Raw genomic sequence first — 21,564 nt, 5'->3', positions numbered from 1 at the left:
TATTTATAGTGGTTTCACTGGTCTGGTCCACTTAAGATCAAACTGGGCTGTATGTAGCCCTAAACTTAAAATGAGTGAAATACCTCTGGTCTACACTTGGACAGCTGAAATGTAGATGTACATGGTTAACCAGGTTGTGCTGCTACTAACCACCAGATGGCACCATTTACCAGAGAGTTTGACCATGAATACTTTCACCTAAAACATAATAAATGGTTGACGCATTTTCAATTTGGTAGGACTCCAAAAAATTCCAGTAAAAAAACAAACTAAACATTTATTTCTTAAGGAAATACAAAATGGGATTTTCTGATAGCTTATATGCTTATATAACATCATATACAAAAGTATAAAAAAACATAATTGGTAGTAACAATATGGTAACAGAAAATAAAGTACAATGTAAACAGTCCATATATATATATGTGCATACATGACGCCTGCGCCAAAACATAGGGAGAAACAAGAAAAGGGATCAACCGCTCTGCCACAGAGTGAATGAAAACAAAAACGATCATGATTTCTGACTGTGACTGTCTGTGGGTGTAAATATTTGCTCTAGAAAAATAGAGAATTTATTATTTTATTAAGTGAATGAGTAAATTGAACTAAATTTATCTACTAAGCCCACTTAAAGTTCATATGATTCCCAGAGTGCTTTTTAGCAAAGGCAAGACAATCCAAGTAATTTGGGGCATGCAGACCGAGAGGTACTGCAACCCCTCAATAAAGCAAGATACCTGTTTGTAGCCTGACCAAATAATACCCTCCAATCACTGTTGTTTTACGGTATCACTCCTGCCTCACATGGGAATATAAACTAAAATGCTGTTTAAACAACATCAATGTAGCTGTGGATAGTTTTATGAAATATACAGCTGTTAAATCCGATGTAGGTCAGTTTAAGCTTTGACTTTAAAGGTCCAGTGTGTAGGATTTAGGGGATATACTGGCAGACATGGAATATGATACCGGTAAGTGTGTTTTCTTTAGTTTATAATCTCCTGAAAATAAGTCTGGTTGTGTTTCTGTCACCTTGGAATGAGCGGGTCCTCGTCTAGGGAGATTGCCATGTTGCACCTTTAGATTAAAAATGACGGAAGTAGCTACTGTAACATCACCCATTGGTGTGCGGACGGCCATTTTAAAGTCTCGAGTTCGGCATTTTGGCCGTCACCATCTTGTGTTTTTTGGAGCCAGAAGTAACCATATTTGGAGGAGAGACTGGCGCTGTGGTGAAGCGAGGGGTAGATTTGACTCATTGACTGTGGCGAGGCCTTGCAGGCAGCCTGTCACACAAGCACCCCTGCCCTTAAATATGCCTAACTTTGGGCCTTAATAAAATATAAATGGGTGAGTTATGTTTGTTCTAGAGAGGAAGAAGACCACAGTGGATAATTCGGCTCCTGGTAAAAACCTCCTGATCAATGAACACTGAAGGAATTCTAACTGGGAGAAGTTTCAGCTGGTTGCAACTTCAATCCTCACTGCTAGATGCCACTAAATCCGCCTAAATCTTACACACCGCTCCTTAAAAAAATCACTTGTCATTTGTTAAATCACCAAATGAATTGCTGCAATGACTGAGCTGATATTAACCACTGATGTTTTTTGATAGTGGAATAATTCTACTTTAGCTGCTGGAAATACGTTTAAGCAGTAGCTAAAGCTAAGACGAGATAGAATATAAATCCATCATGAAACAACAAACTAAATGTATGGAATGGAAAGCAATGTGCCAATACCTGTGTGTGTGTTATTTTGTTTAACTTCATATTGACAGGGGCTGGAGCTCTGATGACCACCATGACATATACATGAGAAAGCAAGAGAGACAAACAAAAAGATAACAAGAAGTTTGAAACAATGTCCGATGTTACTGGATCCACATTGTGTGGCATAACGTTCTGTGGGTTAAGATGGGAGGACTTGGCTAGATCTCCTCATTGACCAAGGCCCAAAGCTAAGTGCTGCTAGTTGGCTGCTTCTTCTCGACTGCAAACTGTAAGAGAGTCGATGCACCTTCACTTGGCCTCCAGCTGCTGCAGCAGGGGGTTCGCCTCGCTCTCCGGGGTTTTGACGCTGTCTGTTCTGACAATACATGTGGGGCGGTGCCTGTTAAGCATGAGGATCAGCTGCTGTCGCTCCACCTTCAGCTCCTCGATCTGGGCTTTAAGGTCAGAGTTTAACATCTCTAGTCTCTCTGATTCCTGTGAGAGGGCAGAGAGAGAAGAAGAAGAAGAAGAAGAAACAGAAGGAGAAGAAGAAGAAGGACAGGAAGAAGAAGATATACATAATTTATCCCTGTAGAGTTATCGGACAGTTAAAACAGTGTTGCACAAAATTATAGGTAGAAAAAGTGTTTGAAAATGTTTTGGAAATCACAACCAATATGATAAATATGTGAGGGTCTGAAATAATGAAAAAATGATAACCCAGGTATGTCTTACCTTTTGTAGATAATCTGTTCTCTCTTTCTTTTTGTTTCGACATCGAGCTGCAGCCACTTTGTTTTTCTCTCGCCTTCGTTTCCTTCTCTCCTCCTCTTCATCTCTCTGAACAACAAAAGGTTTGAGGTTAAGTTGTGACGGACAATGGGAGACTCTCCGAGTTTCAGTGCAAAGTGATGATGAAATTATATTAAAAAATATCATCTCACCTCCTTTATATTACACTGTCATTTGACTATAATGGCAGTATGTTTTGACTGTACCCTCTTCACTATCATAATAAATAAGCAAAGGGAACATAAATGTAAAGAACAAATTTCCATTTTTTTCCAACTAACACTGCATGCATGTCGATCTGTCTCAGTCACAGAATGCATGTTGAATCTGTTTAACACCTGGGTCCGTGTCCCGTTGAGGGTCCTCAGTTATTTCAGAGGGGCTGCAAAAATTACTGTTTGATAATTTAATTCAAAATTCAAGTTTCATTTTGGTCAAAAATTAACATATGTCTCAAAATACACACTGACATGAATCCAAGATATTATTAACAAAGACAAATCTGCCTTTTCATATAAAAAGCCATTTCATTTACACTGATGATTTAACATTAAAACATGATGTATATGAATTTGCCAGTGATTATTATTTTAAACGCTTAGTAATACATGAACCACAAAAGGTTATGTTTATACATGGCACTTTTGATTGCTCTTCACATCATTACAGGCCGAGTTTAACATGCAACTCAATCTTATACAATATATGTAGTAAGGAGTCTCTTTCAGATCCCTGGTCTGAAAAACATTGAAGACCCCTGGTTTAACATGAATTTGATTAGTATGAAAGCACTGCATTCTCGAAATGATGCAATAACATTTACAAGACATAACTGAGCCCATATGTTAAGCCTTATTTGCGGTGTTTACATATATATATATAAAACTTATGACAAAGTTTTTATATCACCATTACTTTTTCCCTGGACATCCATGGTGGAAAGACCCCAGCAGTATATTTAACAACAGTATCATTGCCACTATGTCCACTAGGTGGACCTGTTGATTAAGATATGACACGATGTAATTGCAAGGCATACCTGTTCATGATACATAATTGGATGTTTTACACATAGATAAGATAGAGCCGGTGTAATAGAATTTGAATACTGTATTTGGTTGGTTGCATCTGTTGTTTTTACTGCAGCTGAATCCCATAAAGTGATGACATATATGTCTAAAAGTCAGTAAGGAAAAAGCATGCAAACTTGTCTAAAAAGTATACTCTTTATACTAAATCTAGCTATCTGCTCCTCAGTGTTTCCCATACCTCTGTTTTGATCACTAGGGGCCTCTTCCCCAGACTGTCCAGGAAGTGCAGAGGTGACAGCATTGTACCGAATTCCTGGAAGTCACCGAATTTGAGCTTGTCAGTCAGCGTGGTGGCTGAGATCCCAGCCAGTGGGCCCAGGCTGGGCAGGGAGCCTGCTGTCACAGAGGGATCTGGGATTTGTCCTGGCATCGCGTCAGACTCGGTCGTGACCACAGCTAGGAGGCAGAAAGAGAGAAAATGGAAGACATACTCAGACGGCAGCTAAACCAGATCAATGAAAAACACATAAAACTCAGTCTGCTCTGCTTGTTATAGCACGTACTTTATGATATGAGGGTAGAAAAAGCCATTTTGGAATAACAAATTAGCAGCAAATAGACATGCAAGTGCGTTCTTCGACCTACAGTCTGTAACAGGGCTTCACAAAGGCATTTGCCTGAGGTGCACTGCTCCTTTCTAGCATTAAGGCTCACTGTGATGAATTGCTGGTCTGTTATAGGAGCCGGATGCTGAGGCTGCTCTCATTAGGACATTTTATTATTTTGCTCCTTTTTCTGGAATGAATATACAACCATATACAGAGACCTTGGCAAGAATTTACCTTATTTAATCCCCAGAGGCCAAAAGACAGATGAACAACAGTGCACAGATTCAGACAAAATCCCCCTTATTTCCAGGAGAGCTAAAACTAGCCACTGCCAAGAAACACCCGTTAGCAGTGGTTTCCTCCTCCTGAGACTTAATGTCAGGGAGGTAAAATGCGCCTGCCAAAATTCAGCATAATGTGGCAAAGTATGAAACCAAATTTAACTTGTTTTGTTTGGTTTAGCCGCATAAAGAATTAAAGTTGACACTGTTTACTCGCACAGACTTTCGCTGTGTTTTGCATTGTCAACTACTGGCAAATGCATTAATTTAAAAAATGCTGATCGTGAACATTTTTAAAAAATATCCAAAGACAATGAGAGAGGTGTGAGAGAGCAACGCCAGCCAAATATACAGGAAATTACTACAACAGCTCAGCGGATTTCCAAGCCACATGATGCAGCCAAAAGCTACTATCTAAGGTCAATTACTCAGAGACCTTTAGTGCACACTACAGGAATAAACAATATCTGATACAGACATCACTACAGGAAACAGCTTGCTGTCATCTGTGAAGGCAAAGCTATAGGAATTCTGAGGGTAGAGCTTCTGAACGCCAATAATGTGTGTACTCAAAGGTTATGCAAAGAACATGAGAATCGCACATGGGAATAACTTTCAGTTTTCACACTTCCCTAAACTGCAGGTCACAAAGACAAAGTGGAACTCTGCAGGCCATGCTCTTGGCACATGATTGGCAAAATGAGTCTTAAAATGGTGCAAGAGACAGTAGAGGTAATTTGTGATAAAGTGCATTGAATATTTGGTTTGAATTTTTCACTGAGAACCAAAAAAAGACTCTTAAACAGTCTCATAAAAAAGACTCCAAAGCACAAAATATAGATCTGTGACTGTCATTTAAACAGTGGTGGAATGTAACTACTCAAGTACTGTACTGAAGTATTAGTAAATTTGAGGTACTTCTACTTTACTTTCTACTACTACTCAACGAGGGAACTCACGTATTTCTTACTGCACTGCATTTATTTGATAATTGTAGTGACTAATTTCTTTACAAATTAGGATTTTTGCGCACAAAACATAAAAATGAACAAGTGCAGCTGAAACAATGAGTCTACTGATCAGAAAATTAACTGCCAATTATTTCGATCAAGTAATTTTTCATGCAAATACATTTCATGCCTCCAGCTTCCCAAATATGACGACTTTCTACTCTTCTTTTTAAAAATTATTCTGATTTATTAAATTTACTTAAAATGTTCTGCACTGAGTACTTTTACTTTTAATACTTACAACATTTTCAATGCAGGACTTTGAGTATTTTTTACAGTGTGGTATTGGTACTTTTACTTACTTCCTCCACCACTGCCATTTGAACATTTTATGGTTCCCAGCAGGAGTTTGATTAAAACAACTATTAGACATTCTCTTGTAATGGTAACTTTATTACACCCTGAAGCTCCAAGAAGCCAATTAACTCATCCTGATTAGAGCCTGATATAATTATTTGTTTTGAACTCTATGCACTTTAACATGAGGGAGCCCGCGGTTGATTTATGAATATGAATTTCCAGTGGTTTAATACAATGTGTAGTCATCTCTACAGTGTGTTGCAGCGTGCATACTGAAGCCATTGGTCAACTTGAAAGCGGAAGTTTTTCTTCAGTGCGGCATTCATCTTACGTAACTTTGTCTTCCCATCAGAGGGCTGCAGTGATAAAACCTTACAGCTTTTCTTACACAGCGGATTACGCCTCAAAGATGAACCACGTTATAAGAAACAATGCACAACCTAAATGTGAAGGATACACAGCACTATATAGGGACATTTTGTTCTGAATTGTGCACGCTGTGGCTCCATGTAAGAGCAGCATGCAAACAAAAGAAAAAGATCTTTCTGTAGCATGCACACCAAGATGTCAGGGATACTTTGAGCACCCTAAAAAACACGTCCAAGTCAGACTGCAGTGAAAAGCACCGTCTAACCCGAAACATCCCGGAGCTCCTCGCTGCCTGTTCACAAACTCTGCTGCTTATGACCTATGCGTGGCGCGCCAATAAGCCTATTTAGTATGTAAAAATTATTCAGCTCTCGGCTCGTGAAGTTTTCTGTATACCGACCTGACTTTGATCCCAGGTGCAACAAATGTCCTTTCTTCTGGTCAGCCGAGGGTCGAGAGTAAATTTTAAAAAGTGGGAATCGTTGCATCAGCCCGATTTTAAACGTGATCCCAATCTGGGAGGATTTGGGAATGCGGAAATTAGGCTATGCCAGCCAAACGTAAGCAGGGATGTAAAAAAGTACATAGTGGGGGCAGAAGTGGGGAAGTCGCACCGCTCCTCCCATAAAGAAACACTGAGGCTGCATGCATGCTGCGGAGGGAGAAGACGGCTCACATGGAGGCCTGCACTGGAAATACAGTACACATGCCAACATATAACCGCTAAATAATCTTTAACAGGCTTTTTAAAAATATGAAATCACTATATTCCTTTATGATGATTCGAGTATTTCATTAGCACTTTCACCTCAAATCTTTGCATATTAAAGGTACACTGCAAGCTCATTTGTAGCAGTATTGGGGGGACCATATGAAACAGGGTTTGGAGGGGGGCAATATTTTGAGCATCAAACATGCATCAATTTATGGTGTAAATGTCATTTTGTAAAGTAAAAGTCCTCTGCAACTTAAATGTCTTTTGGGACAAAGCCCTTCTGTGCAGAGTTTGCATGTTCTCCCCATGTCAGAATAGGTTTTCTCAGAGTACTCCAGCTTCCTCCCACAGTTCAAAGACATGCAGGTAAGGTTAGGCTAGCTGACTCTAACTTGCCTGTAGAATGTGAGCGTACATTGTCTGTCTCTATGTGTCAGCCCTGTGATAGTCTGGCGACCTGTCCAGGGTGTACCCGCCTCTTGCCAAATGTCAGCTGGGATAGGCTCCAGCCCCCCTGCGACCCCCCGACGGGTAAGCGGTTACGGAAAATGAATGAATTAATGTCCCTTGCATCCCCCCTGAAATCTACACCCATGGTTTTTAGAATTAGAACCTCATACTTTAAATTTATTGGCATGTCAATTTAACATCCAAGCTGATCCATTTAATACTTTCACCTTGACTAAGCAACAGATTTCTTCGAGACAGATTGCAAACACCAAACACCACTCTGAATGTTGATTTATTGTAATTATTCAGCAGCATAGATAAGCAATCAATGCTCATTTTTACTCTTTTTTTTAAGTTTAACAAATAAGTCAAAGTCTGAAAGGTAAAAAAATAAATCATAAGTTACATCTTGATAAGATATATAGTATAGCACTGGATGTTTTCATGGAAAACTTTCAATGAGGTCAAACCACAGTCGATGACATTGAGGTACGCAGGTACTTGACATGGATGAATATGTAAATACAACATTTACAGCAATCGATACACTGTTGACACCAAAACACAAAACCATACTGATACATTAAATTCCACATTACATCTTAGATCTAGTAACAGATCGTATAGATATATATATATGTATATATATAGGCTTTGAAAATTATTTGGAATTTCTCAGCATGCGTTTTAAAATCAAAACTTACTCCAGTTCCTCCTGTAAAAGCAAAAGCCATGCTTTTGGCTACATCACTCTGTTGGCTATGTATCTGGAAATAAAGTTTATATGTTTGTTTAGTCACACACAAGACAGTTCATGAATGTACTCCTTGAAGTGTTACAGCATATGTTGGTCATATCGTTTCAAAGTCAAAGGACCTGCAAACAGAAAGAGAAACAGAGAGATCACACAGATCACTTCCCTCTGTACATTATAAGGCGAGGAGAGTTGGAGAGTTGAGGATGTCGACAGACTCAGCTTTGCCCCCTCCACCTTTATGGCTGTCTAGTTCCTCTGTGAGAGAGTCCAGCTCGGGACACGCAAATGTGAACACAGACAGGTAGCTGCTGCAGGTGGGGGTGGAGGTCACCACAGGAGTGCTGAGAGGCTCCAGGTCGCTGGAGACAGACTTGTACAGGGTCTCCCAGTCCGAGACCCCAAGAGAGCTGCTCAGATCTATGTCTGGCACAGATCGAGCCGTCTCCAAGGGGGTTTTCTCCTCCAAACTGGGGAGCATATTTTCCAGTAGCCCCTCCTTAATGTCCAGGGAGGGCTCAAGATCGCAGATGTTGATTTCAGCGCTGGCGCACAGCAAGATATTGGAGTTCCCAGAGATGGCTGTGGACGGATCACTGGGGATGTCCATGTCCTGGAGCGAAGGAGCTTCCTGGGTGCCATCCTCTGGAAGTCTGTCCTCGTCTGGACTGGGCGGTAGCCCCGGGGACCCTGTGGGCTCCTGGAAAATAGACTCCAATTCTTCTGTCATCTGGCACACTGGCTTGTGTGTGGCAAGGATAAATTCAAGCCGCTCTTTCTCTTTGATGAGGTTGGCTATTTCCGTCTCCAGGGCTGCTTTTTCCTCCTCCAGCTTGTCTGTCTCCTTCAGATAGATCGACATCCAGAATTATCCACATTGGAAAAACAACACACAACCAGTGGGTGCGAATGACAGCTGAGTAAATGCATCACTGTTTACTTACAGTTTGCAGTGTATCCGTGAGTTCCCTCCGTCTGTTGCGACACTTTGCTGCAGCCATTTTATTCCTCTCCCTCCTCACCCTCTTTTTCTCTTCCTCCTCTGGAGACAGCTGGGATGCGAGAGAAATAATTCAGTTATTACCTTGAAGAATCCAGCCATTTCATCCTCTAATCCGCAACATCCGATGCCAATTCGCCCCCTGAAGAATGGCAGAAGCATGTTTCGCTGCAATGCGTCTAAAAATAGACCATTGTTGCAGACTTGCTGTGACCTGAATATAAATTGACTGCCTAAGGAAGGCACACAGCCAACACACGGCACCAGAGGAGCATGCACAATAGCACTGTTGCACACAAGGAATTCAGATTGGCATATGTAAATGTACACTATTGACTGTTCTGTCCAATGGCAGGTAGACCTCATCTGAGCTAACCTACCTGCTCTGTTTTCCCCTTTCTGACAGCATTTTTGCCCTTACTCCCGCCCACTTTGGGTGTTGCCTGGTGAGAGCTTTGTGGTTCATTGGCTTGCTTGCTACCCAGAGACGGGGAGACAGATGTAATAATCGTAGGCTGGACCATCCACTGGAAATCTGGGGTAGAGGAAATTGCAGTGACTGTTGGAACAAATGGAGTGTCTTCAACGCTCATGTCCTGGCAGAGCTCCTGAAAAAAAAGAGGAAATAATCAACAATGAGGACTGTAAGAGATTTTTTAAAATATAAATCCGTTCCCATATTGTTATCTTAAGTGGATTTAATTGTGATGACAATCATCAATGAAACCTACAAACCACATGTTTAGAGTCTTAAACGGAGGGTATCCTGCATGTGTTTTATTGTCTTGAAATATACCCAACCAGAAATAGCCTTCTTCAGATCAATATTTGACTTTATCATTGTTTCTGACGTCAACACTGACGCAGAGGTGCTGTGGAGTCTCCTGAATGGATTTATTTTTCTCAATGAACCGCTGCATCGACACGCTCACATTTGGTCCCAGGACGTCGGAATCATAACAATCCGAACAACACTGCTATTCTGTCACATTCCCACCCGCGCTCACCTCTGCTCACATCACATATCAAACGTGTAAAAAAAATGGTGTTAAAAAAATTAAGCGCACCCAGTTAATTAAATCTTATCAATCAGTTCCACCTCCCCCTCCCCCCACCGCGGAGATAAAAAAGCATTCAGTCTGTGGATCACATTTAAAAATGGATGTTTTAATCTGCTTGTAGACTGAGCAGCGCCTCCTGGGCTGCGTGTTGAATGTATGATCAACAAAAGCCATTCATACCTTTGCTTTGCTCTCTGAGGAGGAAGCTGGAGAGCTCGCCTCTTCTGGCGTCTTCTGGCAGAGTGTCCCGACAGGAGACTCTGTCCGGCAGGTGGGGGAGACTGAATCCATGTCAGGCTTCAGGTTGTTGTGATACATCGCGAGGAGAATAAAAAAAAAGCCCCACAAGTCCTGATCAATGACAAATATGACTCTGGCCTTCCGCTAGGCAGAGCGGCTCGGGTCTTTTCTCCAGGTATATACCTGGTAACTGGACGACTAGGATGCAAGCCCCTCCTTTTATGCTCTGCTAGAATTTTATGAATGAACGAAGACTGTACCATCCGCGGAGGGGGAGGGGGGCAGACTGACAGCCACACAGGCCTACATTTCGGCTTAAAAAAAAGTATTATTTTTACATTTTCCTATTGTATATATCCTACGTTAATTATAACATACATCTCTTACATTTGGTCCTAATCCCATCACAGTACGATGCCAATGGCAGCCTTCACTCCAATTCACAAATATCGGCTTCATATGAATGTAATGTGGGGTGAGAAACGTGAGCCTATTTATAAATACAGATATGTGATCATTTCCTGGGCGATGAAAACTTGATGTTCTGCTGCATCCATTTAATCAAGGGTGAAAGACACTTCATCGCAACATTAAAATCCCACCACATCCACCTATTTTGTTTGGAAATGTAAATCTAATTTGCAAGGTCGACGCGACGCATTCTGCAGGACCTTTGCAAAACAAAGCAGCTTGTGTCGTCTTTATTTAGCCTACATACTTCCCTCGCGTACAGCAATTTAATTTCCTCCCCCATTTCATTGTCTTGAAACATACCCCCATATATTTTATAATTGAGGTCTGGCTAACCTCAGAAATATGGGGCTGCCTTCATCCACAGATACGAATCGGTGGCTGCTAGCAGACATAATGAAATGATGCTGAATTGTTTACTTGGGGAGGAGGAGGTGGTGAAGGAGAGGTTGGACATGTGGGGGCGGAGAAGACACGTGACATGACCCGGAACTGGAGGGAGGAGACCGAAGTGGGGGCGGGGGCTGCGTGTGACAGGAGCAGCAGCATCATCATCCTTCACACTCATTACAATAAAGAGACTAACAGCATGAATACAGTTTTCCTGCTGATACCAGTCCTTCTTCTGGACCCGGTGGTTTCTATTACTTTCTACCTGCCGGCCAACTCCTGGAAATGTCTACAAGATGACATCCACAAAAATGTGCTGGTCTCAGGCGAGTATGAAGTCAGTGAGGACCCACACACTGTGACTGATCTGAGGGTAAGTGAACGCATCGCACTGCAGGTGTAACATATGGCAGACATTTAAGACTGTTTGTTTGGGAGGTTTCTTCAATCATAAAGAGTTATTTGTATGTTCATGTCAAAAATGCAGGACTGAAAATACTAAAAAACAAAACATCCTGCTATAAATTGACCTTTTTTTGTAAATCCTCCCCTTGTGTTTGGCGCTTATTAATAAGGGGAAAATGTAAAATAAGTTTTGATATTTCGGGAGATAAAGAAATATTGATGTGGATATTATCACCAAAAAGGTAGAAGCAATTTTTAAAAATGTAATTCTGATAGAACAGCCTAAAACCACGTTAAGAAAATTGTGTCATTTTATTGCAGTGCAGCACTTTTAGATCAAGACACAAAAATTAATCATGACATTACTTGTCTTGTTTCATATCAAGATATCATAACATTTGTTTATCACCCAGCGTCACTCCAAAGGCACAAGCAGACCTTGTGGCCCTCCAGTAACTGAGACACTGTGCCAAACCCCTCTGTTACCTCTCTCCCCAGATCACTGACTCTTTAGGTGGCAGGTTGTACAACAAGGACAACGCCACAAAGGGGAAGTTTTCATTTGTAACACAAAATCACGACCAGTTTGACGTTTGCTTCAGCAGCACAGCTCCATTGGGTCGGTGAGGTTTTAAAAATATATATAACTTAAAATAATATGAATGAAATAGCATACAATGATTCTCAATTAATTATTAGTGATAGAGGGATTCAACTCAAATGTACAAATACTTCATAGGTGAATGGGGTGTTGCAAAATCCTACTTATTTTCTGTCACATAACATAATCTGCTGTTAATGCTTGTCATTAGGCAGTGGCAGGGTCAAAGACCAAGTGATCACACTGAACGTAAAGCACGGCGTGGACGCAAAGGGCTATGAAGAGGTGATGGACCATGTTAATACTATTAAATAACATATCATGAGCACTATGAGTATTAATTCAAACCACTACTGATGAGGTTTGATGACGAATATAATGTGCAACCCTTTTTGTTAGATTGAAAAACTGGAGAAACGGACCCCCCTTGAGGCGCAGCTACGACATCTGGAGCGCCTCTCGCAGTCCATTGCAGATGACTTCATCCTCTTGAAGGAACGAGTGAGAGACGTGCGACAAACAAATGGTAAATTAACAGAACAATATGTTTGGTGTATATGTAAATGACCACTTGGGCAGAAAACTGCAGCTGCACTGTTCTCTCTGGGCTCACATTTTCTCTTTTGGCCACATGCATGATGTCATTAGCAGCAGATGGAAATCACCTGCTGTTTGGGACGTGACCAAAGGAGGAACAAGCCTTAGGGTAGAACTGAGTGGCAGCAGTTTTCTCCTTTGTGAGATTCATTGCTTGTTGTGTTTTATCTATGAAGTCGACTGAAGTGTTAAAAAAAATGATGCTATTAAACTGATATTTCCTGTCTTAAACAGAGTCCACCAATGAGAGCGTGCAGCTCTTCAGCATCCTCTCCATCTGCTGTTTTCTTGCGCTGGCCACATGGCAGATTTTCTACTTGAGACGATTCTTCAAGATCAAGAAGCTGATTGAATGAATATGTTTTTCCACAAGCCTGAGGGATACTGCAGGACTGCAAGTTTGGGGACATTTACATGGTTGCCACAATGTGCCTTTTGCTGCGTTTCTGATGATGCGTCACATTTCGTCAATGTTTACTTGAAGGGTTCATTTGCAAAAACAGATATGTCCATTTTTATTTTCCAAAATCTTGTTGTTTTTTTTTATTGTGCAGTCAAGGGAATATCAATCAAACTGTTGCTGGTGTACTCATTTTAAAGACACCTTTTTATTTTAGTGTTTCCTCTTTTAGTGTATTTGCAAAATGTAATGTTTCTGAAAATATGTTATTTATATAAATAGCAAAGTCTTCCTATGAATTCACAGGTGCATCATAAATAAAATGTTTCAGAGTTTGAATATCTAAGCCACATTTAAAATAAAGTTCACACCCACTTATCTATTTCCATAAAGTTCCCACGCTTTGTGCATTCTTCTCAGCTTTCGGAGGTTGGGTCTCTGTAACTCCTGCAGGGGACAAGAATGCTTAGTCACCACCAGATTGCTGTGCTATAAAATGCCTCGAACAGTACATTTAGTACAAAGTTCAGATGTGCTACTTCACTTTAATCTGGTACCTTCTCGTCCATGTCCAAATGGAGGGTGTCCACTAAAGGAGCGATGGATGGACGGCCATGGGCACACTGGAATGGCAGCTGGCAGGAGGACAAGGACGCCACCAAGCTGTGACATTCATCTCTGCTCAGGCTGTCATTGAATTTAATGGCACCTGTTAAATGCATAAAAGTCACTTGTAGGAAGATTTCAGTAGGGAATTGTAATTTTTTTAATCATTAATGCACAAAAAATAGCTGAATGATGGAGAGAAGTTTAAAGTTACCATGGCATGCTAGGGAGGCTAGCACCTTCAGCACAGTGAGAGGCAGAGTTCCTCTCACTCTACCAGTTGAGCGGAGCAACTGAGACGAAAAATATGAAACAATACATGTTACCCTTTATTGAGTTATACAAGACTCTCTCTAAACAAAAAGGTTTAGGGGCTAGAAAGACATTTTCGAACTCACCTCAATCTGCTCTCGAAGATACTCCTGATGTGTGATTATGAAAAAAAGAAGAAAAACAGTAAACTTAATGGGAAGGAGTTGTAAAATGATAACTTGGCTAAATGAGTGATACAATGGATGCTCTTCATCAGAGGTTACAGGAGTCTTACCTCAACAATAGGCTTGATAACAGATGGTCTCCCCCGCCTGACCTCATTACTCTCCTTTTCCATGAAGCACAGTGGGACCTTCCCGACAAAAACTTGTGGCTCTGCTGCCTGGGAGAACTTTACTTCCAGCCCCAAACTGCGCAAATGTGCCTGACAAGACCTGTAAGAGTAAAGGTCCACTATACATTAGCAATGCAGATAACACAGCTCAACAATAATGGCAATGTAATAATGTCAATGGTATGAAATAAACAGGTTTGAAAAGGGAACAAAGGAGTGTCAAATCTGTCGGCAGTATAGTCAAGGAATTAAACAGAAGGAGCTTAAGTGCTATAGAAGCTGTATGAGGCATTTTGGGGGGAAAAAACAGCACAAAGCAATAGTGAAAGCTGGTTTAAATCATTTAAAACTTAGTCACTGGTAAGAGTGTAGTTTATTCTGGTTTAGTAGTAGATCAGAATGTCTGAATCACAAAAGGGATCAGAGCTCAGGGATATCCTTGATGTAACCATAATACAAAAGGAAAACCAGGCAGATTGTAGCAGTTACAGAGCCATCACCTCCTTGTCCACATCAGGCAAAGAGCGTGCTAAAAAATTTACTACTTACACTGTCTGACAACTGATGTCATTTTTTTAACAGTGCTCTAAATACTTTATAATAATAATAATAATAACTTTAAGAGATTTAACTAAGGCATCTAATAGTGTACACTCTACTAGTAATACAGGCCGCCACAACATCAGAATGCTGACTCAACTGAATGACGGCATATGATCTAAAGTGCTCCACAACAGCTCTGGGTTAAGACAGGGGTGAAATGAGGCTGCGTCACTGCACCCACCCTTTACGTCATCTTTATTGCTACCATCCTTCACCTCAGTGCCAAAATCTACTGCTGGGTGTCTCAGTTGTTGTGTAGAGCAGCCAGCAGCCAATAAAACCTCAACTAGTTTAAGGCCAACTGCAGGGTAAGTAAATCTGTCAAGCAATGACAATAAGGGGTGGGAATCTCTGGGCACCTCCAGGTTTGATTCTGATTCAGAAAAATGATTTGTGATGCATCAGAACTCTTCATATCTATACATTTGAGATTTGTTTTTTCACACTGTGTGACTACTTGCTACCTTTAAAACTTAGCATATTTGTAATGATCTATGATACAAATAAACATACATTTACTTCTATTGTTTTTCCTTAATATAACAGTAGTAACAAATGGCGGCCTAGCATCTTTGAACATAAACATGATGCATATTTGCATCCGTTACACAAGGAATATTAGTCTATTGACTGTTCTGCATCGAAACACAATCTTTCAAGAGAGAACGGCGATGCGTTTAGGAATCAATTTTTTGCCCCTACTCTAAACGACAATGCCATCACACCAAAGTAAAAAACGTGTATCCTGTTCAAATTCACCAAAGCATACAGGCCCTGTATCAGCCATTGCCTAATCTCGCTCACCAGACCTTTCTCAAGAAAAGAAAGGTCTGGATGCGCCGACTCTCACTTCAAGATTGGAGAAAAAAACGCCCCGGCTTTTTTTATTTCTTTCAACCAATCACAATCGTTCTTGGTGGTGCCACAGCAACGCTGCGCTTGAAAACTGCTACACAACCGGAGGTGGTAGGGCGGGACTTCAGCGCGGGTGGCTCGTTCCGCCCAATGAGAGGCTGATCTATGCAGCAAACTTCCGCCCACTCAGACTAGCCATTGCCTAACGCACTACTCATCAAGCCTTCCAAGAAAAGCGGAAAAAATTAACCATTTTCCTGAAATTGGCAGCATTCGCTCCTCTAACATCAGACTCTGACTTATAGATAAATCTTCACATGAAATGTTCTAGGCTAGGTAAGGCCAATCATTTTTGAAAATCATAGCCTGCAGTTTCAAATAAACCTTTCAGAATCTATATGGCGCCTAATCTTGGACAACATACAGAAGGAGAGGGCCAACATGAAATGTATATCCTCAACACAGCACTGACTCTATTGGGCAGGCCACTGATACGTTAGTATTGTATCAAATTTCTTTAGCCAAACTGACTGAGCAAATTCATCCTCTCAAACGTAGTAGTATCTGCTTTTAAGAAGGTGTACTGGTTTTACAGGTATTCTCATTTGCTGATTATACTGTACATATTGTAAAACACACCTAAGCAGCCTCAGCTCTTCTTCTGTTATGCTGATCTCGAGAGGTGGCAAAATGGTTGATGAACACAGACGCCTTTCCCCTGGTGCATCTGGGTCATCCTCATAGGAATCTATGATAGGACATACAATTATGACAACAAGAGCATTATTAATTTGAAGTTTCATTCTCGTAAAATGTGTGTTTGTTTGCTTTTTTTTTTTTTTTTTTTTACCTGCAACTAGATTTTCTAGTCGAACTCTCTCGTGTGCAGCATGTTGATCCACCAGCACCAGCAGGTTCCCTGGGGTTTCAATTAAAAGTGCATGAGATGCTGATAAAACAAGTGACCACACAGTGTAGTTCCTGTCTGTACCTTCAGTTTCATCATGTGCTGCTGGCTCTTCATCTCTTGTATTGATAAGACACGCCAGAAACTTCTTATCCACTTGATGAATAACCTATAAGGTAATAAAATGGCAATTACTTCATAACATCAATGAAGGTTAAAATGGCAGAAGCATTATGATGAACATTTTGTCAGAGCATGCAAAAGGAAACCAAAAGGGAAATGTGCCTTCATTGAGTGAATCATGGCCTTAGAAAAACGGTATGGAAACAGGATGTTGTGGATCTTGACAGCAAGTCCATCAGCTTGCCCACTTGATATGTCCACACCAACCTGTTAGTGCAGTACAGTTCATTATGCATCATTAAAAACAGCACCAACAATACACTTTAGCACAGGAAAAAAAATGTAAATCCTTGCAAAATCCTTCTTCTACAACCAAAGATTCACAAGCACATTCTAATATAAAGCAAACAAGACAAGTTTTGTTTACCGTTGGAGGTCGAACAAACACAGGATTATTCCATTTCGAGTACAACGATGTGAGTGAGGTGGGGCTCTCACCATTGGCATCTTTTTAAGACAAACAAAATTATACATGAACACAAACAGATGTTAATTTTGCATATTGTGTGTATTGAACTCCCTAAAGGGTGTACAATCTGATCTGTCTGTGGGTTACCTCTGTCATCAAGCCCTGTACTAATCACTCTTTCTGTCCTTGATTTAGGCAAGAAGGGCAACACTAGATCCACCTGAAATGGGTAACATCTGTATTCCATCCCTACAGTTTTAAGGAGCAGGAACAACAGCGACAGTGGAGATATCTTGGTTAATTAATGTTGAATACAACATAACCTGCTGATATGCACATAGAAAAAAAACTACCAACTCACCCATTTCAGAGATGACACTAACTGCCATATTGGTGACATCAGATGTACAGTGCACTTGTGTTTCTTCAGTAGGTGGGTCTTCATATCTGCTGAGTCCAGTCACTTTGTTAACGTAAACCGTCTTTCCCACAGATGCATCGTAGTGGTGAAGCCAGTCACCTGACGTTGTAGCCTCTTCCCTCTCAGCCAGCAGAGGATTTGTACTGCAACACGGGACTGGCTCAGGATTCACTGCAGTGTCATCGTGATTCTCGTTGTTATTGCTATCTTGGGTGCCGTCATTACCACCACTTAGACAGGCATTGTCCTGTGAGGTAGTCCTGGACAAGTTGGGTAATACTTTTGAATTGTCTGCCTTGTGTTGTTTCAATTGGCAGAGTTTGGCTGCCAAAGATTTTTTGCTTCTATGCTGCCCTGAGACTGGTTTCAACTTTGTGAAAACTGAGAGCGTTGGTGGGCTTCGGAGGCTGCTCTGTGCCTTTTCTGTTTCCATCTCTGTGACACCACCATCTTGCTGATCTTTCTGGCAAACCAGCAAATTCCGGGGATTCAAAATAAAGCCGTCTGTCTGAGGAAGTCTAAAATTATTCTCTTGATGAGTCTCTTGAGAGGGTAGTTTCAGTCCATCGGATTTACCATATGCTCTTCTAAACTTCTCAAGAGATCCAGGCTCTTTACATAAAGACAACTTTTGACAAGATGCAATTCTGCGAATCTTTGAGGGGATTACAGGAGTGACGTCTTTGTATTGTGCCTGATAAGTTCTGCCCTGGCCCACATCCAGTGAGATTTTGTGTTTTGACGCAAAGGATTTCTTTTCACATTTCTGTGTGAAAAGTTGCTGCTGAAATACTGACTTATTAATTTGGGGTGGGCCCTGACTCAGCAGATTTTCATGAATGAATGTATCAGACAGACTTATCTTTTTGTTACTTACTAAAGTATGATCATGTCCTCCTGTACCCTGGCAGTCAGGTAATGTTTGCTCAACACTATTAAAGCCAGACTGAATTTGTTGAGTGATGCTGTCTGGTGAAGTTACATTGCTGGTTGAGGCAGTACTGTTTAATGGTATCTCTTCTTCTTTTGAGAGTTTTTCACTTTCTAGTTGTCCGACTAAACTTGACATGCATGATATCTGAGAGCCTTCCCCGGCCTCACTGCATGTTGGTTCTTCTTCTTCAGCCATGTTGTTATCAGAAGTAGGCTCATCTCTAGATTCTTTGTTAATGCTTTCATCACTTTTTATATTTTCCAACTCATTTGCAGTTATCGTTTTCTCCCCCTGTTCCCTCTCTTCTTTGCACTCCATCTGATCAGACTCCTGGTTAACACTCTCCTCACATACACAGTCATCTTTGCGCTTACGATGAACAGGATGAGATGCCAGTGTCATTCCAATACTGCAATCTAGTGTGGGAGCAATGCTAGTTACTTGGCCACCATTGCCCGTGTTGTGTCCTTCTTGGTCTGTATTGTGTGTGCCAAACCATTCGGGTTGTGTATAGTCCAAGTCATCTCGAGAAAGCACAGACACCAGGTTCTCTCTGCTCAGGAAAGCTTTCACTGCCTCTTCTATACAGAGCAAAATACCATCCCAATCTTTGAACTCTATTAGAGTTTTGGCAGGCTCAAGACATATGTCATACTCTGAGTAAGGGCATTTAATATTGATGATGTATACTCCTTGCAGCTCTTGGCTTCGTTTGTGCTTTGGACTCCTGATGGCAGACTGCCCATCTGGACTGTCATTTTTCTGATTTGAGCTGCTCAGTCTGCGTAGGAGAAAGTTCAGGAGCTTGTGTATGCGTGTTTTCAGGAGCAGTCTCTCATTTACATACAGGAACTGTAAGCTGTTGTTGTAGTGGCCTTCTTTGCCAATGTAACCAACCACTTCAAACTGACCATGTGTGTAGCTGGTTTCTCCAAGTTTCTGTGCTCGCCCCAGGCTGTGTATCTGAACAAACCTGTGGTAGGTGTTTCTAGCTTTTGGGAGCTGCACCATCATGGCTCCTGTGCAGTCGTTCTTCAGGGTGAAAGACACAGAGGGATGCATCAGAGAAATAGCCTCCACTCTGTGCCTGATCCTCTCTCCCTCCAGCACAGCATCCATCCTCTTCCTCCGGACTGGCATGTTGTGGAGGAAGTTACAAATGACAACAGTTGTTCCTGCAGAGGGTCGAGCAGTCTCTGCCTCAAACACATTCATGCATTTACCATCCTTGAAGATTTTAACGTGAGTTTTCACTGATGATCTGGTCCGGGATGAGATTTCAACTAGTGTGGCTAGAGAGACTATACTTGCAAGGGCTTCTCCTCTGAAGCCATACCACCTGAGGTTGTCCAGGTCTTCCACAGAGCTGCATTTGCTTGTGTAGTATCTGTTTCCCACGCACTCCATATCCTCAGCGCTCATCCCGGTGCCGTTGTCGATCACCTGAACTTTGAACGCCTCCATGTCCATCCTGACTCCCACACAGGTCGCCTCGCCATCGATGCTGTTGAGGATAAGCTCCTCTAAGCACTGCTGGAGTGACGGGATAGCAACTCCGGAGCGAAGTTTCCCCTGAACGTCTTTAGACAAACACTTTATCATGGTGCTCATTATATTCAGTTCTCTTGTGCATTACCTTTCCCGACTGAATACACAGTAACAACTCAGCTGGTTTAAAACTGACCGTTGCTTGCTAACGTCCACTAGCATTAGCTTAACGCTAGCTAGTTCCGCGACGTCCAACGACAGTGACATTTCAACCGCGTCACATTAAAAAAGGTTGTTAAATCAGATAATTAAAATAAACTATCGAAAAACATAGTAAACTAAATCTTAGCTAGTGTTTACAGTCAACGTGTAACAGCAAGAGGTGACCGTTGCAGCTAGCTACTAGCAGCAGAAGCTAACAGTGCCATCTTCTGGTGTGAAGGTCCCACAGCTTAACCGTCGTCGTCTTCTTTTTCTTTTGGTCGTTGGCAAATTGCAACAAGCGTTTATTGTGCATACCGCCACCTACTGTACGGAGTGTGCTACCTTATGTGTTTACTGACTATTTTAATTGTCACTCTATTATCCTTGTGTTTTAAAGTTTGCAACATAAGTTAAATACAAGTATCGCCTTATCACAAATAATACAATTATTAATTACAAATAAACTTAACAAATAGCCATTATCATTACTACTGGTTCTAGAGGGCCTATTACTGTGCACAGAATTGGCGTACCCCTGCATAAGCTGTTGCTCAATCATTGGGGGTAGGTCCAAACACTGTCAGACACTACTGTCTCTCCTTTTCATTACTTTTATGACATTATTTAGGTAAGAAATATTGCTAAGCTCAGGTCTGTGGTGTCTCGCCCTGAGCTAGAGATGATTATCCATGCTTTTGTGTCCTCCCGACTGGATTACTGTAACCTATCTTTTTACTTGTCTAAACAAATCTTCTCTGAATCGTCTTCAAATAATCCAGTAGGCCGCTGTTCAGCTGTTAACCAGGTCCAACAGGTCAGTCCCACTTTAGTTTATTTACACTGGCTTCCCATCAGGTTCAGGATTCACTTCAAGGTACTTGTTCTCACATATAGAGCCCTCCACGGTCAGGCACCTGAATACATTAGTGATCTCCTCCATCCATATATTGTCAGTAGGTCCCTGAGGTCTGCAGACCAGGACCTACTGGCTGTCCCACTCCAGACTCAAAGGAAAAGGTGATTGTGCCTTTGAATTGGTGGCTCCAACACTATGGAACTCTCTTCCATTAGAAGACTTAGTCTGTTTTGACTGTCTGTGGTCTCTCTCCCAAGACCCATCTTTTAAAAACAGCCTTTGTCCCACCCAAAATTGTCTT

The 21,564-nt window shown here is 41.4% G+C and overlaps 4 protein-coding genes across 6 annotated transcripts; 1 reads left to right on the top strand and 3 right to left on the bottom strand.

The window, feature by feature from the left end:
- Positions 1 to 201: 201 nt before the first annotated feature.
- Positions 202 to 6,712, bottom strand: jdp2a (Jun dimerization protein 2a). The gene is made up of 4 exons (XM_050061738.1): positions 6,507 to 6,712; positions 3,777 to 3,994; positions 2,451 to 2,555; positions 202 to 2,210 (listed from the first exon to the last, which is right to left on the bottom strand). Exons 1-4 carry the CDS (start codon positions 6,592 to 6,594, stop codon positions 2,025 to 2,027), a joined length of 597 nt encoding a protein of 198 aa, XP_049917695.1. The 5' UTR covers positions 6,595 to 6,712; the 3' UTR covers positions 202 to 2,024.
- Positions 6,713 to 7,552: 840 nt separating this feature from the next.
- fosaa (v-fos FBJ murine osteosarcoma viral oncogene homolog Aa) lies at positions 7,553 to 9,618 on the bottom strand. The gene is made up of 3 exons (XM_050061826.1): positions 9,406 to 9,618; positions 8,970 to 9,077; positions 7,553 to 8,869 (listed from the first exon to the last, which is right to left on the bottom strand). The coding sequence occupies exons 1-3, from the start codon at positions 9,616 to 9,618 to the stop codon at positions 8,201 to 8,203; spliced, it is 990 nt and encodes a 329-aa protein (XP_049917783.1). The 3' UTR covers positions 7,553 to 8,200.
- mlh3 (mutL homolog 3 (E. coli)) lies at positions 9,495 to 20,651 on the bottom strand. 3 transcript variants are annotated; one of them, XM_050061823.1, is made up of 13 exons: positions 17,722 to 20,651; positions 17,508 to 17,609; positions 17,319 to 17,398; positions 17,054 to 17,158; positions 16,853 to 16,937; positions 16,712 to 16,780; positions 16,501 to 16,609; positions 14,344 to 14,503; positions 14,195 to 14,218; positions 14,011 to 14,089; positions 13,748 to 13,899; positions 13,566 to 13,637; positions 9,495 to 9,633 (listed from the first exon to the last, which is right to left on the bottom strand). In XM_050061823.1, the coding sequence occupies exons 1-12, from the start codon at positions 20,324 to 20,326 to the stop codon at positions 13,566 to 13,568; spliced, it is 3,642 nt and encodes a 1,213-aa protein (XP_049917780.1). In that variant the 5' UTR covers positions 20,327 to 20,651; the 3' UTR covers positions 9,495 to 9,633. The 3 variants fall into 3 exon arrangements, with proteins under 3 accessions (XP_049917780.1, XP_049917781.1, XP_049917782.1); XM_050061824.1 differs by lacking the exon at positions 9,495 to 9,633 and adding an exon at positions 10,275 to 10,383; XM_050061825.1 differs by lacking the exons at positions 9,495 to 9,633; positions 17,508 to 17,609 and having other exon boundaries at positions 13,500 to 13,637.
- Positions 10,432 to 13,529, top strand: LOC126400847 (transmembrane emp24 domain-containing protein 10-like). Its single transcript, XM_050061827.1, has 5 exons — positions 10,432 to 11,560; positions 12,091 to 12,211; positions 12,405 to 12,478; positions 12,593 to 12,719; positions 13,025 to 13,529. Exons 1-5 carry the CDS (start codon positions 11,279 to 11,281, stop codon positions 13,144 to 13,146), a joined length of 726 nt encoding a protein of 241 aa, XP_049917784.1. The 5' UTR covers positions 10,432 to 11,278; the 3' UTR covers positions 13,147 to 13,529.
- Positions 20,652 to 21,564: the final 913 nt, after the last annotated feature.

Source organism: Epinephelus moara, chromosome 14, assembly GCF_006386435.1.
Source record: "Epinephelus moara isolate mb chromosome 14, YSFRI_EMoa_1.0, whole genome shotgun sequence".
In the NCBI taxonomy this organism is placed as follows: domain Eukaryota; kingdom Metazoa; phylum Chordata; class Actinopteri; order Perciformes; family Serranidae; genus Epinephelus; species Epinephelus moara.
This window is presented reverse-complemented; position numbering and strand designations above follow the sequence as displayed.

Bases quoted from the DNA above. Each gene is read 5' to 3' on its own strand.
- jdp2a (XM_050061738.1), bottom strand. From the start codon at position 6,594: ATGCAACGATTCCCACTTTTTAAAATTTACTCTCGACCCTCGGCTGAC. The intron at 3,995-6,506 runs GTCGGTATACAG...TCTGCCTCCTAG, and splicing joins GCACCTGGGATCAAAGTCAG to CTGTGGTCACGACCGAGTCT. The intron at 2,211-2,450 runs GTAAGACATACC...GCCCTCTCACAG, and splicing joins GAACAGATTATCTACAAAAG to GAATCAGAGAGACTAGAGAT.
- fosaa (XM_050061826.1), bottom strand. From the start codon at position 9,618: ATGAGCGTTGAAGACACTCCATTTGTTCCAACAGTCACTGCAATTTCC. The intron at 9,078-9,405 runs GTAGGTTAGCTC...CTCGCATCCCAG, and splicing joins GAAAGGGGAAAACAGAGCAG to CTGTCTCCAGAGGAGGAAGA. The intron at 8,870-8,969 runs GTAAGTAAACAG...ATCTATCTGAAG, and splicing joins TCACGGATACACTGCAAACT to GAGACAGACAAGCTGGAGGA.
- LOC126400847 (XM_050061827.1), top strand. From the start codon at position 11,279: ATGACCCGGAACTGGAGGGAGGAGACCGAAGTGGGGGCGGGGGCTGCG. The intron at 12,479-12,592 runs GTGATGGACCAT...CCTTTTTGTTAG, and splicing joins ACGCAAAGGGCTATGAAGAG to ATTGAAAAACTGGAGAAACG. The intron at 12,720-13,024 runs GTAAATTAACAG...TGTCTTAAACAG, and splicing joins AGACGTGCGACAAACAAATG to AGTCCACCAATGAGAGCGTG.
- mlh3 (XM_050061823.1), bottom strand. From the start codon at position 20,326: ATGAGCACCATGATAAAGTGTTTGTCTAAAGACGTTCAGGGGAAACTT. The intron at 17,399-17,507 runs GTAACCCACAGA...TGTCTTAAAAAG, and splicing joins TACAGGGCTTGATGACAGAG to ATGCCAATGGTGAGAGCCCC. The intron at 13,638-13,747 runs GTACCAGATTAA...TGTCCCCTGCAG, and splicing joins ATTTGGACATGGACGAGAAG to GAGTTACAGAGACCCAACCT.